Raw genomic sequence first — 23,230 nt, 5'->3', positions numbered from 1 at the left:
TTATTATACCTGTTCAATCATGTACAAAAATACTGATTTAAGTTTAGCTCTTACATTTAAAATACAGAAATGAAAGGTGGCCTGTTCTACCTCTTCCTAGACTATATGTTATTACCTCACAAACAGTACTATTTTGCATGTTTATTAATCTGTTTTTCCTGTACCCTATAACCTAGTTATTGTTAATGAATTTTAAAATTATTTGTCTAAATCAGTATGCAGCTAGTCACCAGAAAAGAGAAAATAGATGCTTAACATGTCATCATGTTGTCTTAAACTCAAATTACTATTTTGCTATGTTCCTTCAGAGGATTACCTAGCTGAAATACGTGTTTTTCTTTAATTTTTGGACATTAATTTTATTTTTTTGGTGCTGTGCTGCTGTCTTGTATTGTCAAAGTCTGTAAAGCACTCAGCCTTAGGAGTTAGACAGGACGCACTTCAGTACAGCTACGTCTCTCACAGGGCTGTGGTACTGTTTTTGTGTATTAATGTAGGATTCCGCCAAAGGACTGTCCATATTTACAGGAGAAGAGGAAATCTTTGCCTTTCAGCGGACTGTCTCACGGCTTACAGAAATGCAAACTGAACAGTACTGGAAAGATGGGGACAGAAGCAAAAAAAGTTACAATTAAAAGTTTAATAAAATCACCAAGAAGTAAAACTAAAGAATTGGAAGGCTTTTTAGCACAACTGAAATAATAATTGCACTTTATCATCTGGACCATGTTTTCATTCACCATTTGGTTTTTGTGCTTAAGACATGAGGACTCAAGTTATTTTTCCGTACCACCAGTGTGTGGACGTGTGAAATTTTGCCTTAATTTTCTTTACTGTAAATATAACTTTGATCTTCAGGAAGTTTAAAGGGATTAGAATTTTTCTGGAGAATTGGTCTAAAGGCAAAGTTAATGGGCTGTGCAGGGTTCACAGTAGATTTATAATGTCACATGAAGAGGACACTTTCAGGTTCTTGCACTGCTTCTGTGACATACAAAGTTTGCATAAAAGAGAAATTAAATGCTTTCTTTATGAAACTTCTGATATTGTATAGGTCCCTGCTAGAATCCTGGAACTCCTCTGTAGTGTATTCTGGGTTTTTTCCTATTTTCTGTGTGTAGCCAATCTGCTGACTTTCAGGCTTTAAGAGCTTCTTGCAATCAGACTGTTGCTCGGTCCGGTTCATTGAAAACTAAGGGTTTGAATCAAGAGAGAACCCTGAGGAGAAGCTTGAAGGCACTTGAAAAACCACCCAGGATGAAGATCTAAGTAATTGTGGATGGGAAAAGAATCTATGGTAAGACAGGGTATACTGTAACATATAAGTGCATGTTAATACCCTTCCTACCTAAATTTTGTGATTTCTGCAAGCCTGGATATGTTGCCTCTACACCAGTGACATACCTCCACCCTGAATTTTCTCAGGCTTCATCTATATCAAACCTCCTGTTGCTGCTAGCACACCTGCCCTGACCTGGGGAGAGCAGTACACAGTCCTACTGAGGCAATTCATCATGTTACAATAGGAATGTGTTTATGGTAAAGATGGAATATTAAATGATACATCAAAACATGAAAATGGGCAATGTGGTTTTAGTTGGAAACTTTTTTAGTTAAAAACACGTTTGTGCCCTAATTTCTTAGGGAGGAGATATATAACACACTCCCCAAATCTGAGGGGTTTTCTTGGATTTCGCAACATGACCTTTTTCTTGTACTTTATCTGTTACGAAAAATATTCTTCTCTGCCTTTGTTAAGCTTGATTAAATTATTTCAAACATAGCCCCCATCACAATTACAGAAAGCTTTTAAAAGGGACTTTTCAGGGCAGGGAGGATTGGAGAAGTCCTGTGTGCTTGCATGGAAATATGGACATTTTGGAGCCATGGGCTTAAGTATGTTCTGATCACTTCTGTTTGTCCTGGAAGTTACTTAGACAAGCTGTATCTGTTTTTCAGAAAGTTTTTAAGCCTATATTTATAGTTTACAACTTACCCAACTATGATGTTTTTCCCACAAGGGTGACCACCATGGAGAATTTTAATGCATATTTATGTAAACCCCAATCAGAATACATTGCTTATACTTCACAATATCCAAATAATTGCTGTATGTTTTTAGAGACTTGTATTAGGTTTCTCAACAGAGGGACTAATGAAATTCATGCGTGTCTGTATATAGACAGACATATGTATACTTTACACATATATATAAATATAGCTAAAACTAATATATATAATTTAAGAGTGTGTGGTTCTATTTATACATGGCAGTCTGTACTCATCACCCTGGGCCTGTGCTGATAACTCTCCTGAAGTTTCAGCCTTGACTTTTTTCCCAGCGTCATTCAAATGCCTCCTGCTTTGTCTGACCCAGAATGTATTGTGGGAAAATGGGAGGTGGTGGCAGGTGCCCTAAAGCACCTTGCATCTGGATATTTATTTGCATTGTTTTAAAACCTGTTTGTATGTTTAGCCTGCATGTCTTCCTCTGTCGTGTGGTACAGAGGAAATGTATAATTATGCAGAACACAGGTGAGACGTTTTGGGAGGACATTGAGAGAGGAGGGCCTGGCACGTTCTGCACTGGAGACGTTTCAGGCAGGGAAGTGAAGTGTTTCTCCACAATCGGTGCTGGGTGATGACTGATCTCCTTTAACCAGGAGATTCCTGGAGCCCCCGGGCAGAACTGTTGGCGTTCAAACTGGTGCAGCTTTGCCTGTTGGTTCCTGAGGCTTTTCTGTAACCTGAGCACCCATCCCAAACTCTGATACCCCAGTTTTTTGGAAGCCCCTAAATGCAATGGGACCGATGCGACATTGAAAGCCTCTGAGGATGTCGGTGAACTCTGTTAAACTACAGGAGGGAAGTTCCCAAAAGCTTCCAGAGCCAGAGCTGCTTCCAGGGCATATTGCTAAATACAAAACCATAGTGCAGTCTTTCTTGGGCCAGCAAGGAAGCCATCTCTTGGGGAGGCACTGGTAGGTGCCAGCAGTAATCAAGGAGAAGAAATGGGGAATATACCAGAAGTGGTTTGGAGCTGAAAACAAGAAAAGCTGTTTAAATCAGTGTGCAGTGTTTCTGGTTGCACTGCAGAGTGTGGATTACCACTTCTAGGTCAGGACCGCAAGGAGAGACTGATGGCACCAATTGGTCAGCTAGCCCAGGCAGGGATCCCCGCAGTAACCACAGAAGCAGCATATTTGTGACAGTCTACTTTCTTGAAGAAAGTGAGACCCTGTATGATTATTTTATGATGCTGTAGTATGCATAAGGTCTCCTTCCAATAGTGAATTCAGGGGGGGCTGCTTCTGAGGTTAGACAGCTTCCAGGCGACTGGTGCTGGCCAGAACCTATCACAGGGGCACGATGAACAACACTGGGTATGTCCTGCCGCAGGGCGCTGGGCCACCTCCGTTCCCAAAACTCCTGTCCCCTGCTGCCTGGCTGCCTCCTTGCAGCAGCGCTCTGTGTCTTTTTATTCCCACATTAAGATGTTGTATTTGCCAAAATGGAAACAGCAAGGTGCCTGTGAATAAATTATGCACGCTCCTTAATGGCCTTAAAATTGCTGGATTTATGCTGGATGCTTCTATCCCAAGTTCAAGTATTGGCTTTTTAGTTTTTTCTTAACTTGCAAATTCCTGTCATCTCACGTCTACAAGTTTTTATTTTCCTTTTGGTCATTCAGCAAACACTACATATTTTTAAAGGTCTCTTAGAGTAACTTTATTGATGCAGTATGATGTTTTGCTATTATAGGAAGTAAAATCCATATGATTGTGGACCATGTGAAGCATTTCATGTTGGTTTATAAAGGCCACGTCCTAGCTGAGGATCTCTCAGCTAACTTACTTCAAATACCTGATTGATGAAGGAATGTTCCCAGTGCCCAAAAATTTATATTACAGCTTCTGTGAGCTTAGTCACTCTATCCATACAGACATTTTATCTTTAAAGCTGTATTTTCAATTCACATTCTTGTACTGTAGCTCTATTATTTGTTTTTAATAGGTAATGCGATTCTGTCTTTCACAGTTGCTGGTTTTCAGTATTTACCTTTGCACAGATCGAGGGAACAACTGCAGTATTTTGGGTATAACAAGATAGTCTTCCAAAGGTCTTTGGAGGGATTGAAGATACACTGCTTGCTGCTGTTGTTTTTTGATCTAAAAATGAAAACTATTAATGACTTTTTTGGAGTAAAGGTGATCATAATGATGCTACAACTGGATAGATGTCACCTATTTTGCAGCAATTTAAACATGGGAAAAAAAACCTCTGAGCAGGTTTCAAGCCGCTCAGCACAATCACCAATGATCTAATGAGGAGGAAGAACAGTCCCTCCATCAAGACCTAAGAGGATCAAGATCTAGGAGGTTTCTTTCTGCAATTACCTGGATCTGAATATGCCTGGTGCCTCAGTTTCCCTGGTGATAAAATGGGAATGATGTTACTTTCTTATTTGCTAACGCTGGAGTGCTGCCAGGCTTCACTCATTAATATTCTAAGATGCTTTCTGAGGCTCTGGGATGAAAATACTTCAGTAAAGTATGTAAATAGTGCAAAAAATAATTTAGCTACTCTAAGTGGATTAGCTTCCTTGTTTGGGTTACAGAATTAATGCCATCAACTGAACACCACATGCCTCTTTGACGTGATGATTTTTTTTTTTTAAATAATGCATCTATTTTAAAGAAAAAAAATCAGAAGTTTGTGATTAAAACCCTGACCAATTCATATAGTTTTTCTTCTACCTGTAATGACAGATTTCCTATGTGATTCATTACAAGCTTAGCTCCTATAGTTGTGAACTACAGTGGCTTTGTAAATTCTGTTGGGATTTTCCTTGCATAATGAGATTTTAAAAAAGAAAAAAGTCATTTGAGTCTATTATATAACAAACTGACCACTGTTAAATCCTTCTGTTATTCGAGAAGAATTTATATTGTAATAAAAAACCCTAATAAATCCAGATTTTATAAGCATTTCACTTCTTATTCATGCTACTTTTAGGTATGTGTTCTGGATAGATAGGCATTCTGTTAAATACTTTGTGAGGTGTTGGGTTGTTTTTTTAACCTCTGTATCTAGGGGGCAAACCCACACTGGCAGCACTGCCGGTTTCTGGGCACTTGGTTACCTGGGTGAGCCGTGGCGGGCAGACCATTGCCCTGCATGTGGCTTAGCTTTTGGTGGGTGTATCCGGGACTTGTCGGAAAGGTTCTCCTCCAGAGGCAGTTTAGACTCATGCTCCTCAGTTACTGCTGCTGGCAGCCCTAAATTTTGGGTTTGGAACCTTTTTTTTTCAACTCTCTGACTCTTCTCCAGCAACTTGAGTGTGAGGGGCTCCAGCTGAGGGCAAAGCGCAATTAAAGTGCCCTTTTTTTCTGTTAATTTAGGATTCTTACTGTTCAAGATCTGGTTTTGCTGTCAGCCAATTAGTTCTGCAGTTAGTTGTTACATGTTTTACGCAGCTTGGAAAATTGCCCCTGGGAAGCAGTTTGACATTTAGGCAGGTGGTGAAGTCCCTGCGCTGATGGGTTGGGAGGGTCCGAGGGTCGCTGCAGCACCCCAGTGCAGGTGCCCCCACGCAGCACCTGTTAGCGTGGTTGAACGGGAGAGCAAGGCTGCACCATGGTACTTCTCCAGGGATGCTAGTGGCAGACAGACAGTTCTTGCTGACAGGTGGCCGACAGGGTTTGACAGCTTGGGCTTCAGAAACTGGTGGTGTAAAGTTTTTTAGGAGGGGTTACATTTTGGGGCTATTTCTGTACCTTCTACTGGAAACATTTGATCCTCCCCATTTCTTGAAGAGAGGGATCATCATATTGAATATTAAACTGTGACCAACTTGCTCCGGTATCTCGCTTGCAGCAGTGCAGTATCCAATCTTTGAGAAGACTGTCTAGAAAATTCTTAATATTTCACTACAGATTCACAGAGGTTTGTGAAGCAGAAGGCTGTATCCTCGCCGATGGCTGCGTCCCTTGTTACTCATGTAACTATCGGATCCTTCTCCAGGCTGGTCTAAGGTTTTTGGGTTTTTTTCCCCTCAAACATCCTGCAGCAGTGAGCCATCGGGGTCCAATTAGAAATTTTGCTCAAAAAAAGCCCCTTTGCATGCTTCGCAGCCTCTTTCGGAATCCTTCAAGAACAGATGCAGCCAATCTGCCGTTGCAGTTTTGTTTGACCAGTGGATATTTCTTTTGTATCCCGATCCATTTCCTCTCAGGAAGAGCAATCCCCAACATGTCCATCTCTTGCCACAGAAAAGCACTGCTCCTCTTGGGGTACTTAATCTTTCTGTTCTGCAACTTAATTTCTGATGCAGGAACACAGGTTTGTGTGTCTCTGCTTCCCCGAGACCCCTGGGCCTGGTGTTACCTGCTGCTTGGCTTTGGGCCTCGAGAGCTCTGGCCCAGGTGAAGTATGGAGGTGGGGTCCGGGGGGGTGTCCGTGCCCCTGCAGAACAGGAGACGTTTCTGACCCCTGGGTTGGGGCAGTGCCTGCATTTGCCTTTCTGCCCGCCGAGAAGGAGGACTTGCAGTGGTAGTCCTTTCCACGAGAGCAGAGAGAGGATGGAGCAGATGGAGGATGCAGGCCACTTGCTCCCTCTCCAGCCTTCTGCATTCTCCACATATTTGTCAAACAACTTTTGTTTTAAATTGAATTGAATTCTAAGAGCGCTATTAAAATACAGAAATGCTTCTCACTGACCTATTACTCTGCATTCATGTTGGTAAAATTTTGGATGAGTTTCTATAGTCCTCCCGCCAGTTCTTTGTCAGGGTGAAGGGTTTAGTTGGCTCTGTTAATCCACTCTCTAGCTGAAATTGTTCATTTAAATCGTTATAAAAATCCACTCTTTTCCGATGCGAATCCTATAGTCCCAGTTTCAAGTACTGTTGCCAGTGCAAAGACTTCAAATTCTTTGAGTGCAATCACACTGTGTCAGTCCAAAGCCAAATTGCAAACACTTATCCACAATTCCCCTTACTCAGCTTTAAGCTAATTTTTCCAGCAGGCAACAATAGCCATAAAAATATAGGGTAAGATGATTAGAAAAGCTCAAGAAATGGTTGATTGATTCCTTTACAACCTGTAGTAAAATGCTACTGCATCCTCTTCTTGCAAAAGGCAAAAGCTTTCATTAATACATTTTTAGCGCACTTTTCTTCAGTGTCACAGTAATTAAGAGCAATCACAGCCACTGAAAGATGAAGCATGGAACAAAAGATCAAGTGATTGTTTAAGCTGAAGTTAACTGAACCAGGAAAACTAAGCTCACTGACATGAAGAAAAAAGCTTTCCTTGTATCCTCAAGTCTTTTACAAATAGCAAAGCCAAACACACTTGTGTAACTTTTTCTGCCTGCAGTGATGGATAATGTTCAGGTCACAACATGACGTGTTGGGCAGTGAGGTTTTTTTCCTACAGGCCTGTTAAAAGCATCGCTTACATCAGGTCTTTCCTGTAACTGAGGTATGATGTGCTTGACAACGCTTCCGTGTTAGTCCAGGCTCAAACACACGACAAATAGCTAACAAAGTTAGTTGGGGTGGGGGTGGGGGGGTGAAGTTTGTTGAAAACATAGGCAGAGGACCAGTCTCCTCTAGTTACGCTTGGTATCTCCTGCAAAGTAACATTTCAGAGGCCAATGGAGAGAGGAGCAATTACTGTCCAGCAAAATTACAATCTGAATGGGCTGCCATTTTCAGTGCTTCACTAGACAGGCGTGATTGCTATAGAAACTTCTGAAAGTGAGACAGAAAGGTTTTCCAGCACTGGAAATTGCGAATGGAGAAGGTTAGACTGGGTGCAAAGCCCATTCAGTCAGGCAGCTGCCAGTTGAGCCTCTTTGCCAAGTAGATTGTAGGAAATGCTGATTAAAATGTCCACTGAACGCACCAGGCAAATTAAATTTCAGTCACAGCCGCCTGGCCAGTTTCAGTGGGAAGATGGCTCTGGAGCATGGTGCACCTGAGCTTGCTCTCCTCTCATGGCCCCTCCTGTGGGCACGTGCCCCCTGCTCACAGTGATGCTGCAGCAGTGATGATGCGCAGGTGAGATGAGGTTTGTGCGGGAAGGTAGTTGAGGTTGGTCTAATAAAGGATGCCTGTGGGGAAAAAAAAAAAAGCCAGACATCATTCCAGGTGGAGGAGCAGTGTCCTTCCCCACCTCACCTTTGCCATCTCTCCCAGGGCACATGCTCAGTAGATGAGGGCTGCTGCCGCCACTTTCACCCCCCTCTGACTGGGCTGGCACCCCCATTTTGGCCCACCCACTCCATTCCCTGTGTTGATATATGAACAGGACTGCTCTTTGAATGTGTTGCCTGCCAGCCCCTTCCCGTCCAAACTGCCTGCAGTGGACAGCTGAAGCTGTCCCTTTCAGGGCAGCATGGCTGGCACTACAGCCAAAAGCCCGCCGCAAGCCGGGAGACAGGGCTAAGCCTGCGGGAGGGCTCGGGGCTTCCCCCTCGTCACCTCTCCAGCAGCTCAGACAAGCCCCTGAAATCCTCCCAGCAGCCTGTCGGTTCCTGGCTTTGCTTGCACACCCAGGCGCATCTGCAGCTCCAGTAATGTCTCTCTATGAGAGGCTGCTCTTTCCTCCTCTCCATACCCCCACGCCCCAGCCCTTTCATCTGTGCTGGGGGAGGGTTTAATATCTTTGTGTGCTCATCACTGGCCTTGGAAAAACTGCTTGTCACCCTTCTGGCAGCAATTGTTGCAGCACCTCACTCCCCACCGATCCCCTGGAGGACCATCAGTATTATTAGGCTTTATCACCATCATTGTTTTGTTTCCTCCTCACTCCTGCTTCTCCTCATCCTCCTTTGATTTAACTCCAAGCAGTCAGGCAGAAGAGTCTCAGGCAGGTAAGCTGTGACACAGTAACATGGCCATTTCCCTTCTCCATGAGTTGCGGGCAGCCAGTGTGCCAGCTCGGGCAGCAAAGCCTTCAGCGTTTTACAACAGCAGCCCTTTACAACAGCTTCGCTTAGGACGGTTGCTTTTCCAGTTGTGCTTGGCTTTGAGACAATAAAAACACTTTTTGAATCAAGGGGCTTTCCTACCTACCTATATTGCAGTTTCTAAATATACTGGTTCTTCATGGGCTGTGCTTGGGGAAAAAAATGCTTGCATTGAAGTACAAAAGGTTATATGTCCTGTATGACTAAGAGCAATGAGATTCATCTTGCAGCGTAAGGGTGAACAATGTAACAAGTCACGGCTTATCAAATTAATGAATGTTTGCTGTACGGAACTTTCTTCCCCCCCCCTCACACTTTTGGTAGTATATATGATTGGTATTTTGGTCTGATTACAATTCTGTTAATTTACAAGTTCTCAATACACAGTTCTTTAAAAGTCAGACTGACATCATCCCCTTCTCTCAGAGCTCCTGCAGATAGTGCTCAAGGATCAAGACACCTGCTCAGGCCAATGTCTGCCACTGTCTACTTAGGCATTTTATATGGTTATTTGATTTACTAATGGATAACACCAAGCTGTTACAGGAGTGTGTAGGTATGTGTGTGTGAGCGTGTATATGTATATATATATATATAAAAATATATAAAAACATATATATGTACTCAAGGACCTACGAATGGGTTTTGCAGTCCTTGTGGCCTGTAGCTGCTCCCATAGCCATGAGTTAAGGCTTGGTTAATGGATGCCAATCTGTCAATTCTTGAACAATTTAGGAAATTAGTTATTGACATAATGGAGAAATTATCCGAGTGTATCACAGCAACCCATACTTGAGGACACCTCTGTCTGCTAAGGTTGACCCTAATAATTAACAGCCTTACCCAGTGCCCCAGAGGTCCTTTATAAGGCACAAAGGTGAAGGTTAAATAGCTTCTGTACAGCAGATGTGCTCATTACACCAGTATGTCTAGAATGGTTTTCCTGAAGCCACAGCAGCTTGTTAATTGATTGTTCTCATTTCACGTTCTTTCCAGGGGTCCCCTGTACCATTACAAAGCTGTGCCCTTGTCCTTGCCAGGTTGCCTTTTCCTGTTCAGCCTGGAAACTAGTGTCCCCTCACCAAACAGGGACCTGTCTACCATCCCTTTGCTTGCCCCTGGTCAGCTGTACAGTGCTGCTCAGGCACTCCTCTTCCCCAGCCCCACTCCTCTACCTCAGCTCCTTCTTCTGTGAAACTCGAAGGTTTAATAGCCAAGTTGCCTCCTGTTTAACCACCTGCCACCACAGTTTAGCATCCAGGCAGCCCTGTGGTTCTCCCCTGTTTGGCCCAGCGTTTATTTAACTTAAAAGTTTTCCAAAATGATAAGGTGATGATTAATCCAATGTGGGAGAGGAACGAGGTCTGCAAGGAGAGCATGACCAGCTGGTAAGCCACCTGCTTCTCTGATCCACTGCTACAGCTGGAAAGAAAACAGAAAAACTTTCCGGGATGAGAAAACCTTTGCCAGCTCATTTGGAGATGAAGCCATTGAGCTGTTAACGGCTCACATTCCTGCCAATGTCCCAAGCAAGAAGCGAGCTGCAAAAGCCTCAGGCCTTGGGTCGAAATCCTCCAATGTGCTTGGGTACCTGGCTAGGGCGGAAGGTAGGGTCCTACAAGGAGGAGCTGGGCTTTAGCACCTGCTGTCCTTTAAACAGGAAGATGGTTGAATTTTTGTCTTGCGTATAACAGTGTAAGCAGAGGCTAAAAGTAGGGAAAAGTGAGTTTCACCAGAGCTTCCAATTTCCTGGCATAAACCAGACACAAACTCCCATCTTCCCACTGCCTTCACTCCACAGGCCTCCCACAGCCATGCGAGGGGGATGCACAAACCCCTGTTGTGCTATGGCTCTTGGGGAGATTCTACCATTTCACTTGGGCTGGGATGCTCCTGGTGAAGGCAGAGGCTAGACCTGCCACCAGGATTTGTGGTTCCCTCTCCCCTAACTTTGGTGTGTTTACCATCAGTGCCAACAGATACGTTCACTGCTGTATTTTAAGTGAGCGAGCGACTTGAGGCGCCACTGTTCCAAAATCTAGGCAAAATGGAGAACCCGGGCTAAGGCAGGATAAGCAGTAAATTAGCACGAAAGGCTGACTCTGAGAAGAGAAAGCTAGTCCCTAATCCTGTTTGCAGGAATACCTTTGGGCTTGGGCGCACCATACGCCATCATCTGGCTCCACCGTGCGTTGGGATCGCTCCTCTTGCCACAGAGGAGAGAGTTTTTCCCTCCTCACCCTTTCCCACGGCGATGTGCAACCACAAGCAATGCTCTCCCTTCATCGGGGTGTTTCGATAGTGCCAAGCAGGCGATTTCACACGAATTACACTCGTCGCGTGTGCCGTTTGCTGCCACTGTCAATCGACGCGCATTCCTGGTCTTCAGCAGAGAGCACACACACAGGCCTCTCCGAGGGTAAACGATTAGCAAGCTGGGTCTATAAAATTCTAGATTGGCAAAGATCTATTAGGATATTTGTCCTTGGGCTAACGGAAGAAGGCATCCAGACCCTCACAAGGCTTGCGCCTGCCGGGACTCTGAGAACACTCCTGCTTGCTCTGTAGTCAGCCATATTCCTCCCCGTGATAGAACGGACTGTGTGCCCCAGGGCGGCGCCTCCGGCATTCTACCACCCTTCTTTTTTTTTTTTTTTTTATAATATCTTTCATATTTTAAAACTGCCGTGGAAAACTTACGGAGACACACGCACACACACTCCCCGCCGCAGGCCCGGCGGGGCCGGCTGCGAGGCGGCTGCAAGGCAGGCCGGGCCCACAAGGTGGCAGGGCCGCCCCGCCGCACCGCGCCCGGCCCGCCCCGCCGCACCGCGCCCGGCCCGCCGGCCCCGCCGCCCTCCCGCTGCTCCGGCGGCGGCTGCCGGGCAGCGCTGGGTGAAGCGTGCCCCCGCGTTTTGTTTCGCCTCGCCGTCAGTCCGAGAACGAAGCAAAATAAGTAATTCCGCACCAGCTGGGGCAGAAAATCCTTTCAGAAAGTGCGGGGGAAAAAATGGCGGCCCCAACTATCAGAGCTCCTACAGGGGAATAACGCCCCGGGAGCCTCCCGGGTGGCGGGCGGCTGGAGCCACCCGTGTGGTGGCCCCCGGCACCGTGGGGACACGCCGTGCCCCCCGTCAGGCAGGTCGGTGACAGAACACGAGGGCAGAGGGGTGTCAGGGCTGTGGAGGTGGCTGCACAGGGCAGCGTGGGGCAGGCAGGACGGGCATGGCTTGACCCTCACCGTGACACAGACCATTGATGTTTTTAATACACAACCAGTCAACTGTGACTTGGTTTTGGGAAGCAAGGGCTTCCTTGGAAGTGGGGCTGCCTCATGCTCAGGGAAATAGGGCATTTCGCATTGCTTGATCCTAACCCAGCCTTCCCCTTATGGCCGGACTCTGGGCTCCAGCAAAATCCCCCTGGCCCAGCCACCAGGCAGGTCCCTCGGCGCGGGCGTGAGGCACATGTGCTCCTCGGCGAGGTGACAGCCAGGTCCCAAAAGCGTTTGGGAAGGCCGGTGCTTCTGCATGGCTACCTTACGACTTCTCGGGCAGGCATACCCCCGGGGCCGCGGCCTCCAGCCTGCCCTTTGGATCACGTGTTGGCACCACACTGGCGTGGGTGGGAGGCCGCCTCCAGCCTCGGATGCAGAAGGTCTCGTGGGGATGGATGGTCATTGCTGCCCCTGCATGTGGGAACTTGTTGGCAAGTGGAGCTGGTGAGCAGTGCCATCCATGCCCGGGATTTTATTTAATTCTGGGGTGCTCGCTGTGCATACAAGTGGTCTTATGAGAAAGGGAGAATCACTCAACTTCAGGTGCAGCTGTGAATTCCACGACTTCAAGAGCAGCTGCGATGACAAGTTGCTCTCAGTATCTCAGTGAAGAAATCTCCTTAGTGTGGTCATCTTCACCTGCTGTGATCCTGACATTGTTCTCAAAAAATCATGACACCCGCAACAGCTTTGGAGTTGATACAGCCTCATTTCTTCCCCAGTAATACAAGCCAGTGCCCTTCCAGCTGGCAGGAGCCTGACTTTTGAACAAGCCTGAAACCCCGATGCTCTGAGATCTGGAGCACTTGTAGGATTTGGCTTACAGTAGACTCCTCAAAGAAAACCCCATGATTATGCCTTTATAAAAAGAGGTGGCCCTTGCATGGGCTTGCTGTGGTTAAGAGCTTCAGGAAGCTCCCCAGTCCTGTCCTACCACCCCTTCATCACCACGCTCTCTCTCCTCCTCCTCTTCCCATGTGGCTCAGCTTACATCAATCCTTTCCAGTGCCGCTGTCCTGGGAACAGGCAGGTTGTCTCTTCTCCAAAAAACATGGGCAAAGAAGCAAAGAAGGTACTAGAGGAGATGAGTCAACCTCTGTTTAACATGTCATGGGTCGTTTTTCTTTTTTAAATTATTTTGTTGTTGGGTTGGTTTTTTTTTTTTTTTTCAACGGGAGCAGCTCTTGTCTGCTTGGGCTTCCCTGTGCAACTCCTCCTTCCAGGCTGGCATCCTCTGCTGGCTGGTGGTGCAAGCAAAGCAAACTCGTCGTACAGTCAGGTTCTGTTCTTTTGAGGTGCTGAGCCCCTCCCATACAGACTGCAAGACCCCACAGGGCATTCAGTGAGCCAGGCACTTGAAGGCTCAGTGTTGTCACATATTTAACTACCTTTTAGCCTGTACTTCTTAATTCTCAAACTCTAAAAAACGCTAAATTCAAGTGGAAAATATAGACAGACTTGTTATGCATTGGTCCCTCTGTGGCTTGCCTAGAGGCAGAAATTATGTTGAGACTTTTTCAAGTCAAACTATTGCATAAACACGTCAAAGGCACATAGGAAGAGACTTTTACTGGAAAACTTCACCTCTACAGAGAGCCTGCTGGAACAGAAGTCTTGTGATATATAGAAAGATTACCCCAGTGTTTCAAGAGACAAGGAAGATGATCAGTCCAGCTAGAGTGAAGAAGTGACAAGGCCGGGGGGTGGGGGGGCTGGGAATCAGCTTCAATCAAGCATCCCAGAGCATAACCCTCTCTGCAGATCTCTTCTCGTAAGAGTCCAAGCCCATGAAAGAACTTGCAATCAATGGATGCTGAAGTCTACTGAAGGAGCAAGCAGGCCATTAATGTGACAAGTCAAGGAACATTGATGGAGCTGACTTTTCTGGAAAATTGGCTGGATCGCCAGGGTAACCAAATCACAAAAGGACACAGGACACAATCAACACACGGAAGGATACAGACATTTGCTGAAAAGTTCTATGGGCATGACAAAATTAAAGGAAACTGGATGTCCTAGAAAACAAGTTTTCACTTTCATCATATCTCTTGGCTGGATTCCACAGCATCGCAGAAATGTTTCTACAAGAATTGATTACTTCTCACATTCTGGGCCCTGGAGAGCTTCCCATGCCACTCAGAATAGGTAGGTCTTTTTGAGCATGGGCTTAGAGGTGAGATTTAAGTCAGCTGAGCAAAGCCACCATCCTTCAGTTCCACATTATTCTGCATATGACTGAATTCTGGGATCAAAAAGCTGAAAGGAAAGAGAGCAAAAGGACTAGGCACTTATTTTACCCACATTTCGCATCAGGGTATGCGTGTAAGAGCAGATAAACTGGGGGGTGGGGGGTGCACAGTAAAGTAATCCGAGCCAGAGAGCAAAGGCAGATCTTTTTCTGACTCTGAATAGCCTGCATCTGGCTAGTGACTAAGCAAATGGATCCAAGCTGCAGAGCGAGGTCAAAAGCAACATCTCCCCAGAGTTTTGAAGAAGTTTTAGACTCATGGGTTCCATTCAGCCTAAACCATAGGTCCTTCAGTTCCAAAACAGAATTTTCCCCAAAGGCTGAGAGTAGTCTGAATCGGCTCCTGCCTGGGTCTGTTTTCAGCTGCTGTCTTTGCATATAAGAGCAGCCACTGCAAGACTTCACCTGGTGCCCCAGCTAACCCATTTCCATCTCTCCAGCCACAGCCTTATTCTCCATACATCCCCTGTACCTTCCTGTGCTGGAGCTCTTTCTTTGCTCATGCAGATACTTGTACTGCTTTCTAGAAGCACGTGGGCCTCAAGAAAACTGCTTGGAAAACTGTTTGCATTTCCTCAAAAGAAAAAAAAATATCTTATTTTTTTAAAGTTTTTTCCCCATCAAATAAAAATAAGTTCAACACACTTACTATTTGGAGATCTCAGTTCCCACCCCTGCTCTGCCTCTAATTTCCCATGTTCCAGAGAATCCATGCACTAGATTAATGGCTTGTGAGTATTGATGGCAACTAGATGACAATTCCACCTCTTCATTTGCCTTGTTTCAGCTCTGACTTTCTACAATATTACCCTTGGAGCACAGAGAAGCCAGCAGACTTGACTTAGGCTCTAAGAATAAAATTCTTGCATCATCCCAAGCAGAGGAGGAAGAAGTGGGAACTCACTGGCACCCCAGAAAAGGCAACAGGAATAAGAAACTCTTGATTTCCATCACCAAATGGTTTTCCAGGAGAGAAGTCTTGTTTTAAAAATGAGATTAGAGCACTTTTCTAGATACAGATCGCAGGTATTTTGCAAAGATACCTTAGTGTGTTCCTGTCAATAGCTACAGCATCTACCAATTTATACCTCTGGATGAAAGGGACTTTATCAAAAAGTTCCTGACAAGCTCTTACATACACAGCACATCACTGAAATACCCATCTGTTCTGGTTTTGGTTGGGATAGAGTTCATTTCCTTCTCAATAGCTGGTACAATGCTGTGCTTTGGAATTAAGATTAGAATGATGTAACACACTGATGCTTTAGTTGTTGCTAACTAAAAATACTTACTCTAAATCAAGGACTTTTCAAGTTTCCCATGTTCTGCCAGTGGGCAGGTGCACAAGAAACTGAGAGAGAGCAGAGCCGGTACAGCTGACTCGAGCTAGCCAAAGGGATATTCCCCACCATATGACATCTTACTCAGCATGTAAAGCTGGGGGAAGAAGGGGGAAGGGTGGGATGCTCAGCGTAATGGCATTTGTCTTCCCAAGTAGCCATTACATGTGATGGAGCCCTCCTGTCCTGGGGATGGCTGAATACCTGCCTGCCGATGGGAAGTGGTGAATGGATTTGTTGTTTGCTTTGCTTGTGTGTGTGGCTTTTGTTTTACCTATTAAACTGTCTTTATCACAACCCACAAGTTTTCTCAATTTTGCTCTTCCAGTTCTCTGTCCCAATCCCACTGTGGGGGAGGGAGCGAGCACCTGTGCGGGGCTTAGTTGCCAGCCAGGGTTAAACCACAACACCATCCCGTGTGAAATCTATGCAAGAAAGACAGGGCTCATTTTGTCAAATTACGAGGAACAAATGGCGCCAGACTGAGTATGAAGCAGCCTCCAAGATCTACTGCAGCACAGATTATCAATGCTGCACAAGTGCACTGAGCCCAGTGGCAAAGGCAATACAAGGAAATGGATTCTAGGGAAATGAGGAGGCATGGAGAACAGGCAAGTCCAAAGCTCAAGAAGATGAAGTAACAACAAACAAAAAGGAAGCTACTTATCTGAGCTACTACATGAGCTGCTGAGCATCATGAATACTTATTCATGCTTGCCCAAGATGAAAGACACTCATGCCAACCTGTACAGAGGGCTTGTGGACTGGAGAAAGATCGGTCTTGTGATGGGTGTTGAGAATAAGTTAGTGAAGCCCTGGGCAGGTAAAAGACAGAGTCCTTACAGAAACAGAGGGCATGTTAGCGTGCCAGTGACGGGGCTGTCATTCTGATTCTTCCACTTCCTGCCAAGTGCTGTTTTTCTCAGTCTTCCAGGGGTTAAGGACAGATGGGAACCATTAGATCTTCATGGCTCCTTTGGGAACTGTTAGTCAGACCTTTTGCATATCACAGCTCTTCAGACCTCACCTGCTTAGCTTGCCTGAGCCTTGACTACAGTGTCACTCACGCTTTTAACTGCGGTTAGAGCACAGCCATCAGAAACATGCCCGTCTTGGCTCAGACACATCTGGAAAATACACCAACTACTCTGACAGCTTGTTACAGTGATTAATCACCTTCATTCCAATAAATTTGTGCCCAGTTTTTCATATGAATTTATCTGGTTTCAGCTTGCTGTTACATTCCCATAATTTACTAGATTAAAGAGCCTTTCAGTACCTGGTATTTTTCTCCCAAGGAAGTTCCTTTGCCATCATAATCAATTCCCAGCTCAGTCTTTTTTGATAAGCTCGGGAGAGTGAGTGCCTCATGTCTCCCATTGCAAAGCATTTTCTTCAGGCTCTGAATCATTTTGTCTGGCTCAAATACTCCACCACCCATTTTTCAACATCAATTTAAAACACGCAAGCCATTCCAGTGCCAGTCTCACAAATACAGTATGTGGTCGTATCCAGTTGCTTGTCTGCTATCCAGAGACTTAGGCAGATAAAAGCCAGCTTCCTTCTGGCTGGCATTTGGAGCAACCAAAACCCAGCCATCAGTCATCTTCACTGGTGTTGTCACCTCAGCAGGTAAAGAGAAAGCATGACAAGGCTGTCTCCCTGCTTGTTCACCATGACATGATTCAACATGGGAAAGCAAGGCTGCCCCTGCACAGGGTACCGCTCTGAGCACAGATTGCCTCAGGCACACCCAGACCACATCACAGGGATAAACTAGCCAACGGGCACAGAGCAGCTGTGTCCAGGCTGTTAAACTCTCTTACCCATTGGAGTGGCTGCAGCCAGACCTTTTACATCGATGCCTGGTAATTGTCCGGGAAAGTGCTAGCAGCCTGGGCAAACACTGTGCCAGGGACCATTTTGCAGTCTTGCTGTGGACCCAGCTGAGCTTCAGTACCTGGGAGTGCTCCCCGCTGCTGCCCCCTTTACCAAGAGAAATAGACACCATCTTAACACAGAATCAGCCTCCAAGGAGGGCAAAGGATGAAGCAACTCCCTTGCTTTCTTCTTCTGAACCCTCTTTCCTGACAGGTCTGCAGGGCTTCTGATTAGAGAAGTGGCAAGAGGGTGGGGAATTCTTTTCCTGCCCAGCGGTGCAAGAGCTCGCACTGACACTGGAAAGACAAGATTTCCATTGCAGCAGAAGCTCTGGTAGGTGCATCAGGCCCTCAATGCAGCCTTGTGCATCTCAGCAAGACACACAGGAAGAAAAGGCAGTAAAGGCACTTCTGCATTAGCTCAGGTTTTGTGTATGAGGTCTTGCATCACTGTGCAGCTGGGACCAAACTCAGGCTGGCAACCTCACCCAGGCTGATGCTTTAGCCCTGGGGGGTGCTTGAGTTGCCCACCCTGCATCAAACATCCACCCACCACCGGCACCCCAAAGCTTTCTCATGGCAGGTCTGTCCTGCTGTTGCTTCTCAGAGTCGAAACAGCAGTCACCCAGGTATCAAACACCAACAAAGCTGGTGGCACTCGACACCCATTATAGGTAGATGAGGTGTCCAGGCTAAGCTTAAAACCCACTTTTTCTACAATTCCAGGGTTCCCAGATCAGGAGGTTGTAGGAAGAGTGATTTTGGGAAAAGATAATCTCCCCCTCAACTCAACAGAAGGGAACAAAACTATCTGGTGGCTAATATTTTATAATATTTTGACTAGAAAAATAGGAACTTTCTTTTCCACAGAATTTTCCCCGTTCTTATATTATGTCAGTGGCAGAAAATGCTGAATCACAAACCTGGAGCTTTAAAAAAAAAAGTATTTCATATGCAGAAGAAACATATCTTACATCATTTCATGCTTCCTGCTCTGCTCTCTGGTGCCACGTTCCTCATTTTCAGGCTGTTTTAAAGGTCAGCTTCACAGAACAAATCCTGACCTCAGACATGGGAAATATGCTGCCTCATCACTCCAGGATCTTTTCTCACATGATTAGTCGCAACATTCCTGCAAGTAGAACAGTCCCATCACCACTGCCGCAGCCAAAAAAAAAGGAAAAAAAAAGGCAAGATATTTTTTCTTTCCATTCCCCAAGTTAATATTCACCACCATCACAGCCTTATTTCATAGGCTGGGGGCTACTTCAGCAGTGTAATGCTATTGCCATCTATGGGCAAGTAATAGTCTTACCAGTCATACATACCAGTTAAAGTTGGAATAAAGTTGGAATACATGCCTAAACTGACAACTACTCTCAGGAAAGTTTTAAAGGACTTTAAAGAGTGTTTTATTTGAGATTTTCCAAAGGATAAGAGATAGGATCTGGATAAAAGTTCATCAAAGACAGCAATTAATTCTCATGATATTTGTTTTAATCCTTATTATGTATTCATTCATTTTGCCTGAAGAATTGTATTCTGATGCTATAATTTGAGCAGGCAGGAGAGGTCATGTTAAGGTGTTGTATAGATGCAGATGAAGCATCTATACTCCATTTATTTTGAACAAAAGACCTGAACTTATTTGAAGTTACTGCTATTGATTATCAAATGTTTAAGGAATGATGGAAGGAACAACAGTGATGAACAAGCTTCAGTGCTACAGGAAAGCAGAAGATTGATTTACTTGCTTAATGACTCTTCTAAAAATGTAAGATTTCAACCTTAATAAAAGAACCAGTCAATCTACTGGTTATAAATGAGAAATATATACTGACAAAATAGTTAGATTGAAGTATAAAAGCTACTGCAAACCCTTTTTAGTTTCCTTATGCCTCTAAGAAGAATCTGGCTCTTTTTCAGTAACCCAGTGGACCATGTTCATATGAAAAAGTTTCTGTCAGTGTCTGTAAGAAATACAAAGCAAAACTGAAGCTCCCACTCACTCACTGGGAGATTCTACAGATGACATTTAAAAGAAAGCACAACACCACAGCAAGATGAAAAATGGATTTTCTGTTAAATTACAACTAGCCAGACGGTTGTACTGCTCTTAGGCTCATGATAAAGGCATAAAGATTGCCTCCCATGCCTGCAGAGCTCATTGCCAGGTGGCATGAACCATGCATGGTTAACTTGTCAGACTCAGCCTCTTCTTGTTGGTCCCTGCTGAGCCAGTGAAAGGAAAATGCCCAGGCCCTGAGCGCAAAGATTGCCCCACAGCTTGTCACTCAGACAGAGAGAAAAAGAAAAAAAAGCACTAAGGCATCAGACCCAGCTCAGCCCCTTGCCAGAGGAAGGGGGCTGTAAGACCGAACCTTGCAGAAATCATATGAAAAGAACTGAAGCACAAAGTACTCAAAGTCAGAACAAAAAAGTTTGGATAGGATTTCTGGAAGAAAGAGGCAGAGGTGTTTGTGAACAAGCACAAGAATAGGCACTTCCAGTGACCGCAGAACTATAAACAAAAGCACTTTTGTGCACTCCCAGACTACTTGCTCTTATTTTCTCTTACAGTCACATGCTTATGTGGGCCTGTACAGTTTGAAAACATGATTCATTAGACGCCTGAAATTGCAACCAAGTATTGTACTATTAACACTGACTTTAAGTTTCCTGTTACTTACTATGATTTGCTTGATAACTGTATCTCTCACGTGACTAAATCCCCACTGAATCCTTTAAAAGTTTTTGTGGATATGTGCACTATATTCCCAAAGCATTTCAGATTTACAGGCTTTCTCCCCCCAGCCCCCCCATCATTGTTTCATTGGTTGAGGGACATCCCCTTCTTTTCAGCAGATTGAAACATGCAGTAATCTGAAACAGATTTGGTGACCCTATAGCACTAAATCATTCTTTGTGGTGCTTTATTCCTGCTCCGAAAGACTTTATGCATTAGCGGGTACATAAAATTGCACCAGAGACTGAAAAGTAATAAATGATTCCATATGGTCTTAATTTTTCAAAGCAGTGCACCACTGTTTTAAAGCAATAGTGTTTCATTTTCTGATTAGGAAGATTTTTTAAATAGCACTTCTAACCCACAGATATGGGAACTCTCATTTCAGATATTCTCCCCAGCTGAGAAATTTGGGTGCACCAACAATTTTCACAGTCAAATGGTGTCCTTGGTTAGCTAGCTAGCAAGGGTACAATTAGCCAAGGCAGTTAATTTCTTCCTTTTATTCAAAAAGGCTTGTGTCATCATTACTGTGAAGACAGGTCACAAAGCCTCTGTGAGCAAACTAAATAGCATACGTTCCTCTTTAAGCTTCGCATACTTGAACATCTGTCAGAGCTCAGTTACAGTTCCTCCCCAGTTTTCCCTATTTATTTCCAAGGAAGAAAATCCATTTTGGTAAAACAAGGCTTATAACACCTCTGCCTAATATATTATAAGTTTAACATGCCTGTTATGAAGAGTGGCTACCATATTTAGAAACAGCAGGCTCTTCAGTAGATCAGTTCTCAGTGTATATTGAATTACATGTGCTCACTTAAATAGTACCCCAAAAAATAATTAAAAAAATAAAATCGGGTCTCTCTGTCACTGTTATTGGCTCTCCATGGGTAAAACAGCAGTGAATGACTTAAGATGCACACCTTTAATGCAGCAGTTTGCTAGACAGAAGGAAAAGATTCTGCAAGGCAGACGAGGGTGCATGCGAATGGAAAAATTCAACTTTTCAGATGCCAGGAGGAGTTTGCAGGGTAGTTAGCTATAATTGCATGCCCTGGGCATGTTTAAGTGACATTCACATGAGCTGCAAGGAATGTAAGGCCTTTAATACCAGAAGCAGGACTGGAGCAGAACTGAAATATTAAAGTTCAGAACTGCGCTCCCAAAAGCCCCTGCTCAACCACTGCCTAATCCCAGAGGCTCTATTTTTAGGTTGTCAGCATCCCAAGATACAGGACATTCTGCCTTTCACATACCCAGAACCACCCCACGTTGGGCCATGCCTCTCTTCCCCCTGGGCTCAGTGCTGGAATTCAGAGCTCAGACACGTCTCCATGCAAGATGAGACCCACAGCCCCGGGTGTGCAGCCTGCTCAGAGCACACCAACACATACCAGTGGGCTCCAGCTCCTTACACCATGCTACAGCAATCACTCTTCCAAGGTGGGACAGCAGGTAGGAGGTGCCCATGGCTACCCCATCGCTTGCTGCAGTGTCTCAGGCACCCAGGAAACGTGACCCCCTTCCCATTCCTCTGACTTGACGCAGCTCCTGAGTCAGCTGCAACCCAGTTCCTCCAAGCTGGGGGAGAGAACCAGTTGCAAGTGCTTGTCATCGACTTCCCCCCATGTGCTGAGCCGCTGACTGCTTTTGCTTAACACTTCACCAGACCCTTTGAACAGTTTCTCAACTCCCTGGGGGGGAACTTCCTTCCCCCTGCTTGCCTCGCAGTGCCCCCCCCCCCCCCCCCCCAGAAGACCCAAGGTCAACTTTTCTCCCTTTTTCCCCCGATGGGGTTCAGGTGCCTCCCTCCAACCTTCCTGAGGAGTATCTTACCCGGGAGGTAGGCTAGCCTGAAGAGTGCCTGCCGGGAGGGGGCTAGCCTAGCATGCACTGTACTTTCAGCCAGCCTGTTGAACTCGAACTGCTGCCTGGGGGAAGAGGGTGGGGATTCAGAATTCACGGGAGCAATCAAGGAGAGGCCATGACCTGGCAATATACAACATTGCCATGGGGAAGGGAGGGGAAGAGCCTTGTATTTCAGTCCCCTTTTCAAAGTTTTGTGTAGGTAAGTTTGTCACAGAGGACAAAACACCAAGTTCTGGGAAATGAACCAGGAGCCACATCTGTAGCTCCTAAACAAGTGCTCTGATCACTGGAGATACAGAACGGTGCGGGGGGAGGCAGGCACTGACTTCTTCCTTCAGGGACCACATACAGGAGAAAACAATTCTTTGAAGGAATTGAAATGGGCTCTATGTAGGCACCTGCTCTCAGAAGGAGAGGCCAGGCTGTGAGCCTCAGCAAAGGGAGGTCCTTTCCTGCAGCCCTCATTCTCTTCACCTGATCCCTGAATAAAGCCTCTGCTCTGTGAGCCTTACACCTTATACTTGCAGGTAGAGGGAAGCAGGACTGTGAAAGGCGGTCATTTCAGGGCTACGGTACATAACACCACTGCAATGAAGCAAGGATCGAGGCTACAGTCCTGTGCACAGCAGCATGTGGACAGGACGGCCAGCTCAGGGGCATTTTTAGTCCCACGAAGACAGCCAGCAAGCCACAGCTCCAGAGGCCCCAGCCTCCCTGCCGGTGCCCTGCCCCCAGACACTTACACACACTGGGCCCCGCTGCTGGGCACCCACCCAGCCACCTTCCCTCAGGCCACATACAGACCCCACTGCCCCACACAGGGCTGCCAGTCCCCCCCAGAGGTGGGTTTCAGCTTAGCTTAGGGACAAGGGGGATGGGGAAACCCTCAGGCC

General features: G+C 45.7%; 1 protein-coding gene and 1 long non-coding RNA gene across 4 annotated transcripts in view; one reads left to right on the top strand and one right to left on the bottom strand.

Annotated features, from left to right (window-relative positions):
• Positions 1-4,673, top strand: part of AFG1L (AFG1 like ATPase) — a 72,209-nt gene extending 67,536 nt beyond the window's left edge. For both annotated transcript variants that reach the window (XM_040597828.1, XM_040597827.1), the window contains one exon: positions 498-4,673. In XM_040597828.1, the coding sequence (XP_040453762.1) occupies positions 498-635 (138 nt within the window). In that variant the 3' untranslated portion in view covers positions 636-4,673. The remainder of the gene's footprint in view (positions 1-497) is intronic.
• Positions 4,005-22,310, bottom strand: LOC121089971. Of its 2 annotated transcripts, none has more exons than XR_005828433.1 (3): positions 21,863-22,310; positions 18,697-18,880; positions 4,005-8,119 (listed from the first exon to the last, which is right to left on the bottom strand). It is a non-coding gene; the product is annotated as an uncharacterized LOC121089971 (long non-coding RNA). The 2 variants fall into 2 exon arrangements; XR_005828434.1 differs by having other exon boundaries at positions 18,697-18,854; positions 21,863-22,308.
• Positions 22,311-23,230: the final 920 nt, after the last annotated feature.

This window comes from Falco naumanni, chromosome 6 (assembly GCF_017639655.2).
Source record: "Falco naumanni isolate bFalNau1 chromosome 6, bFalNau1.pat, whole genome shotgun sequence".
Classification (NCBI taxonomy): Eukaryota; Metazoa; Chordata; class Aves; order Falconiformes; family Falconidae; genus Falco; species Falco naumanni.
The sequence above is the reverse complement of the archived record's forward strand: the minus strand, read 5'-3'. Positions and strand labels throughout refer to the sequence as shown.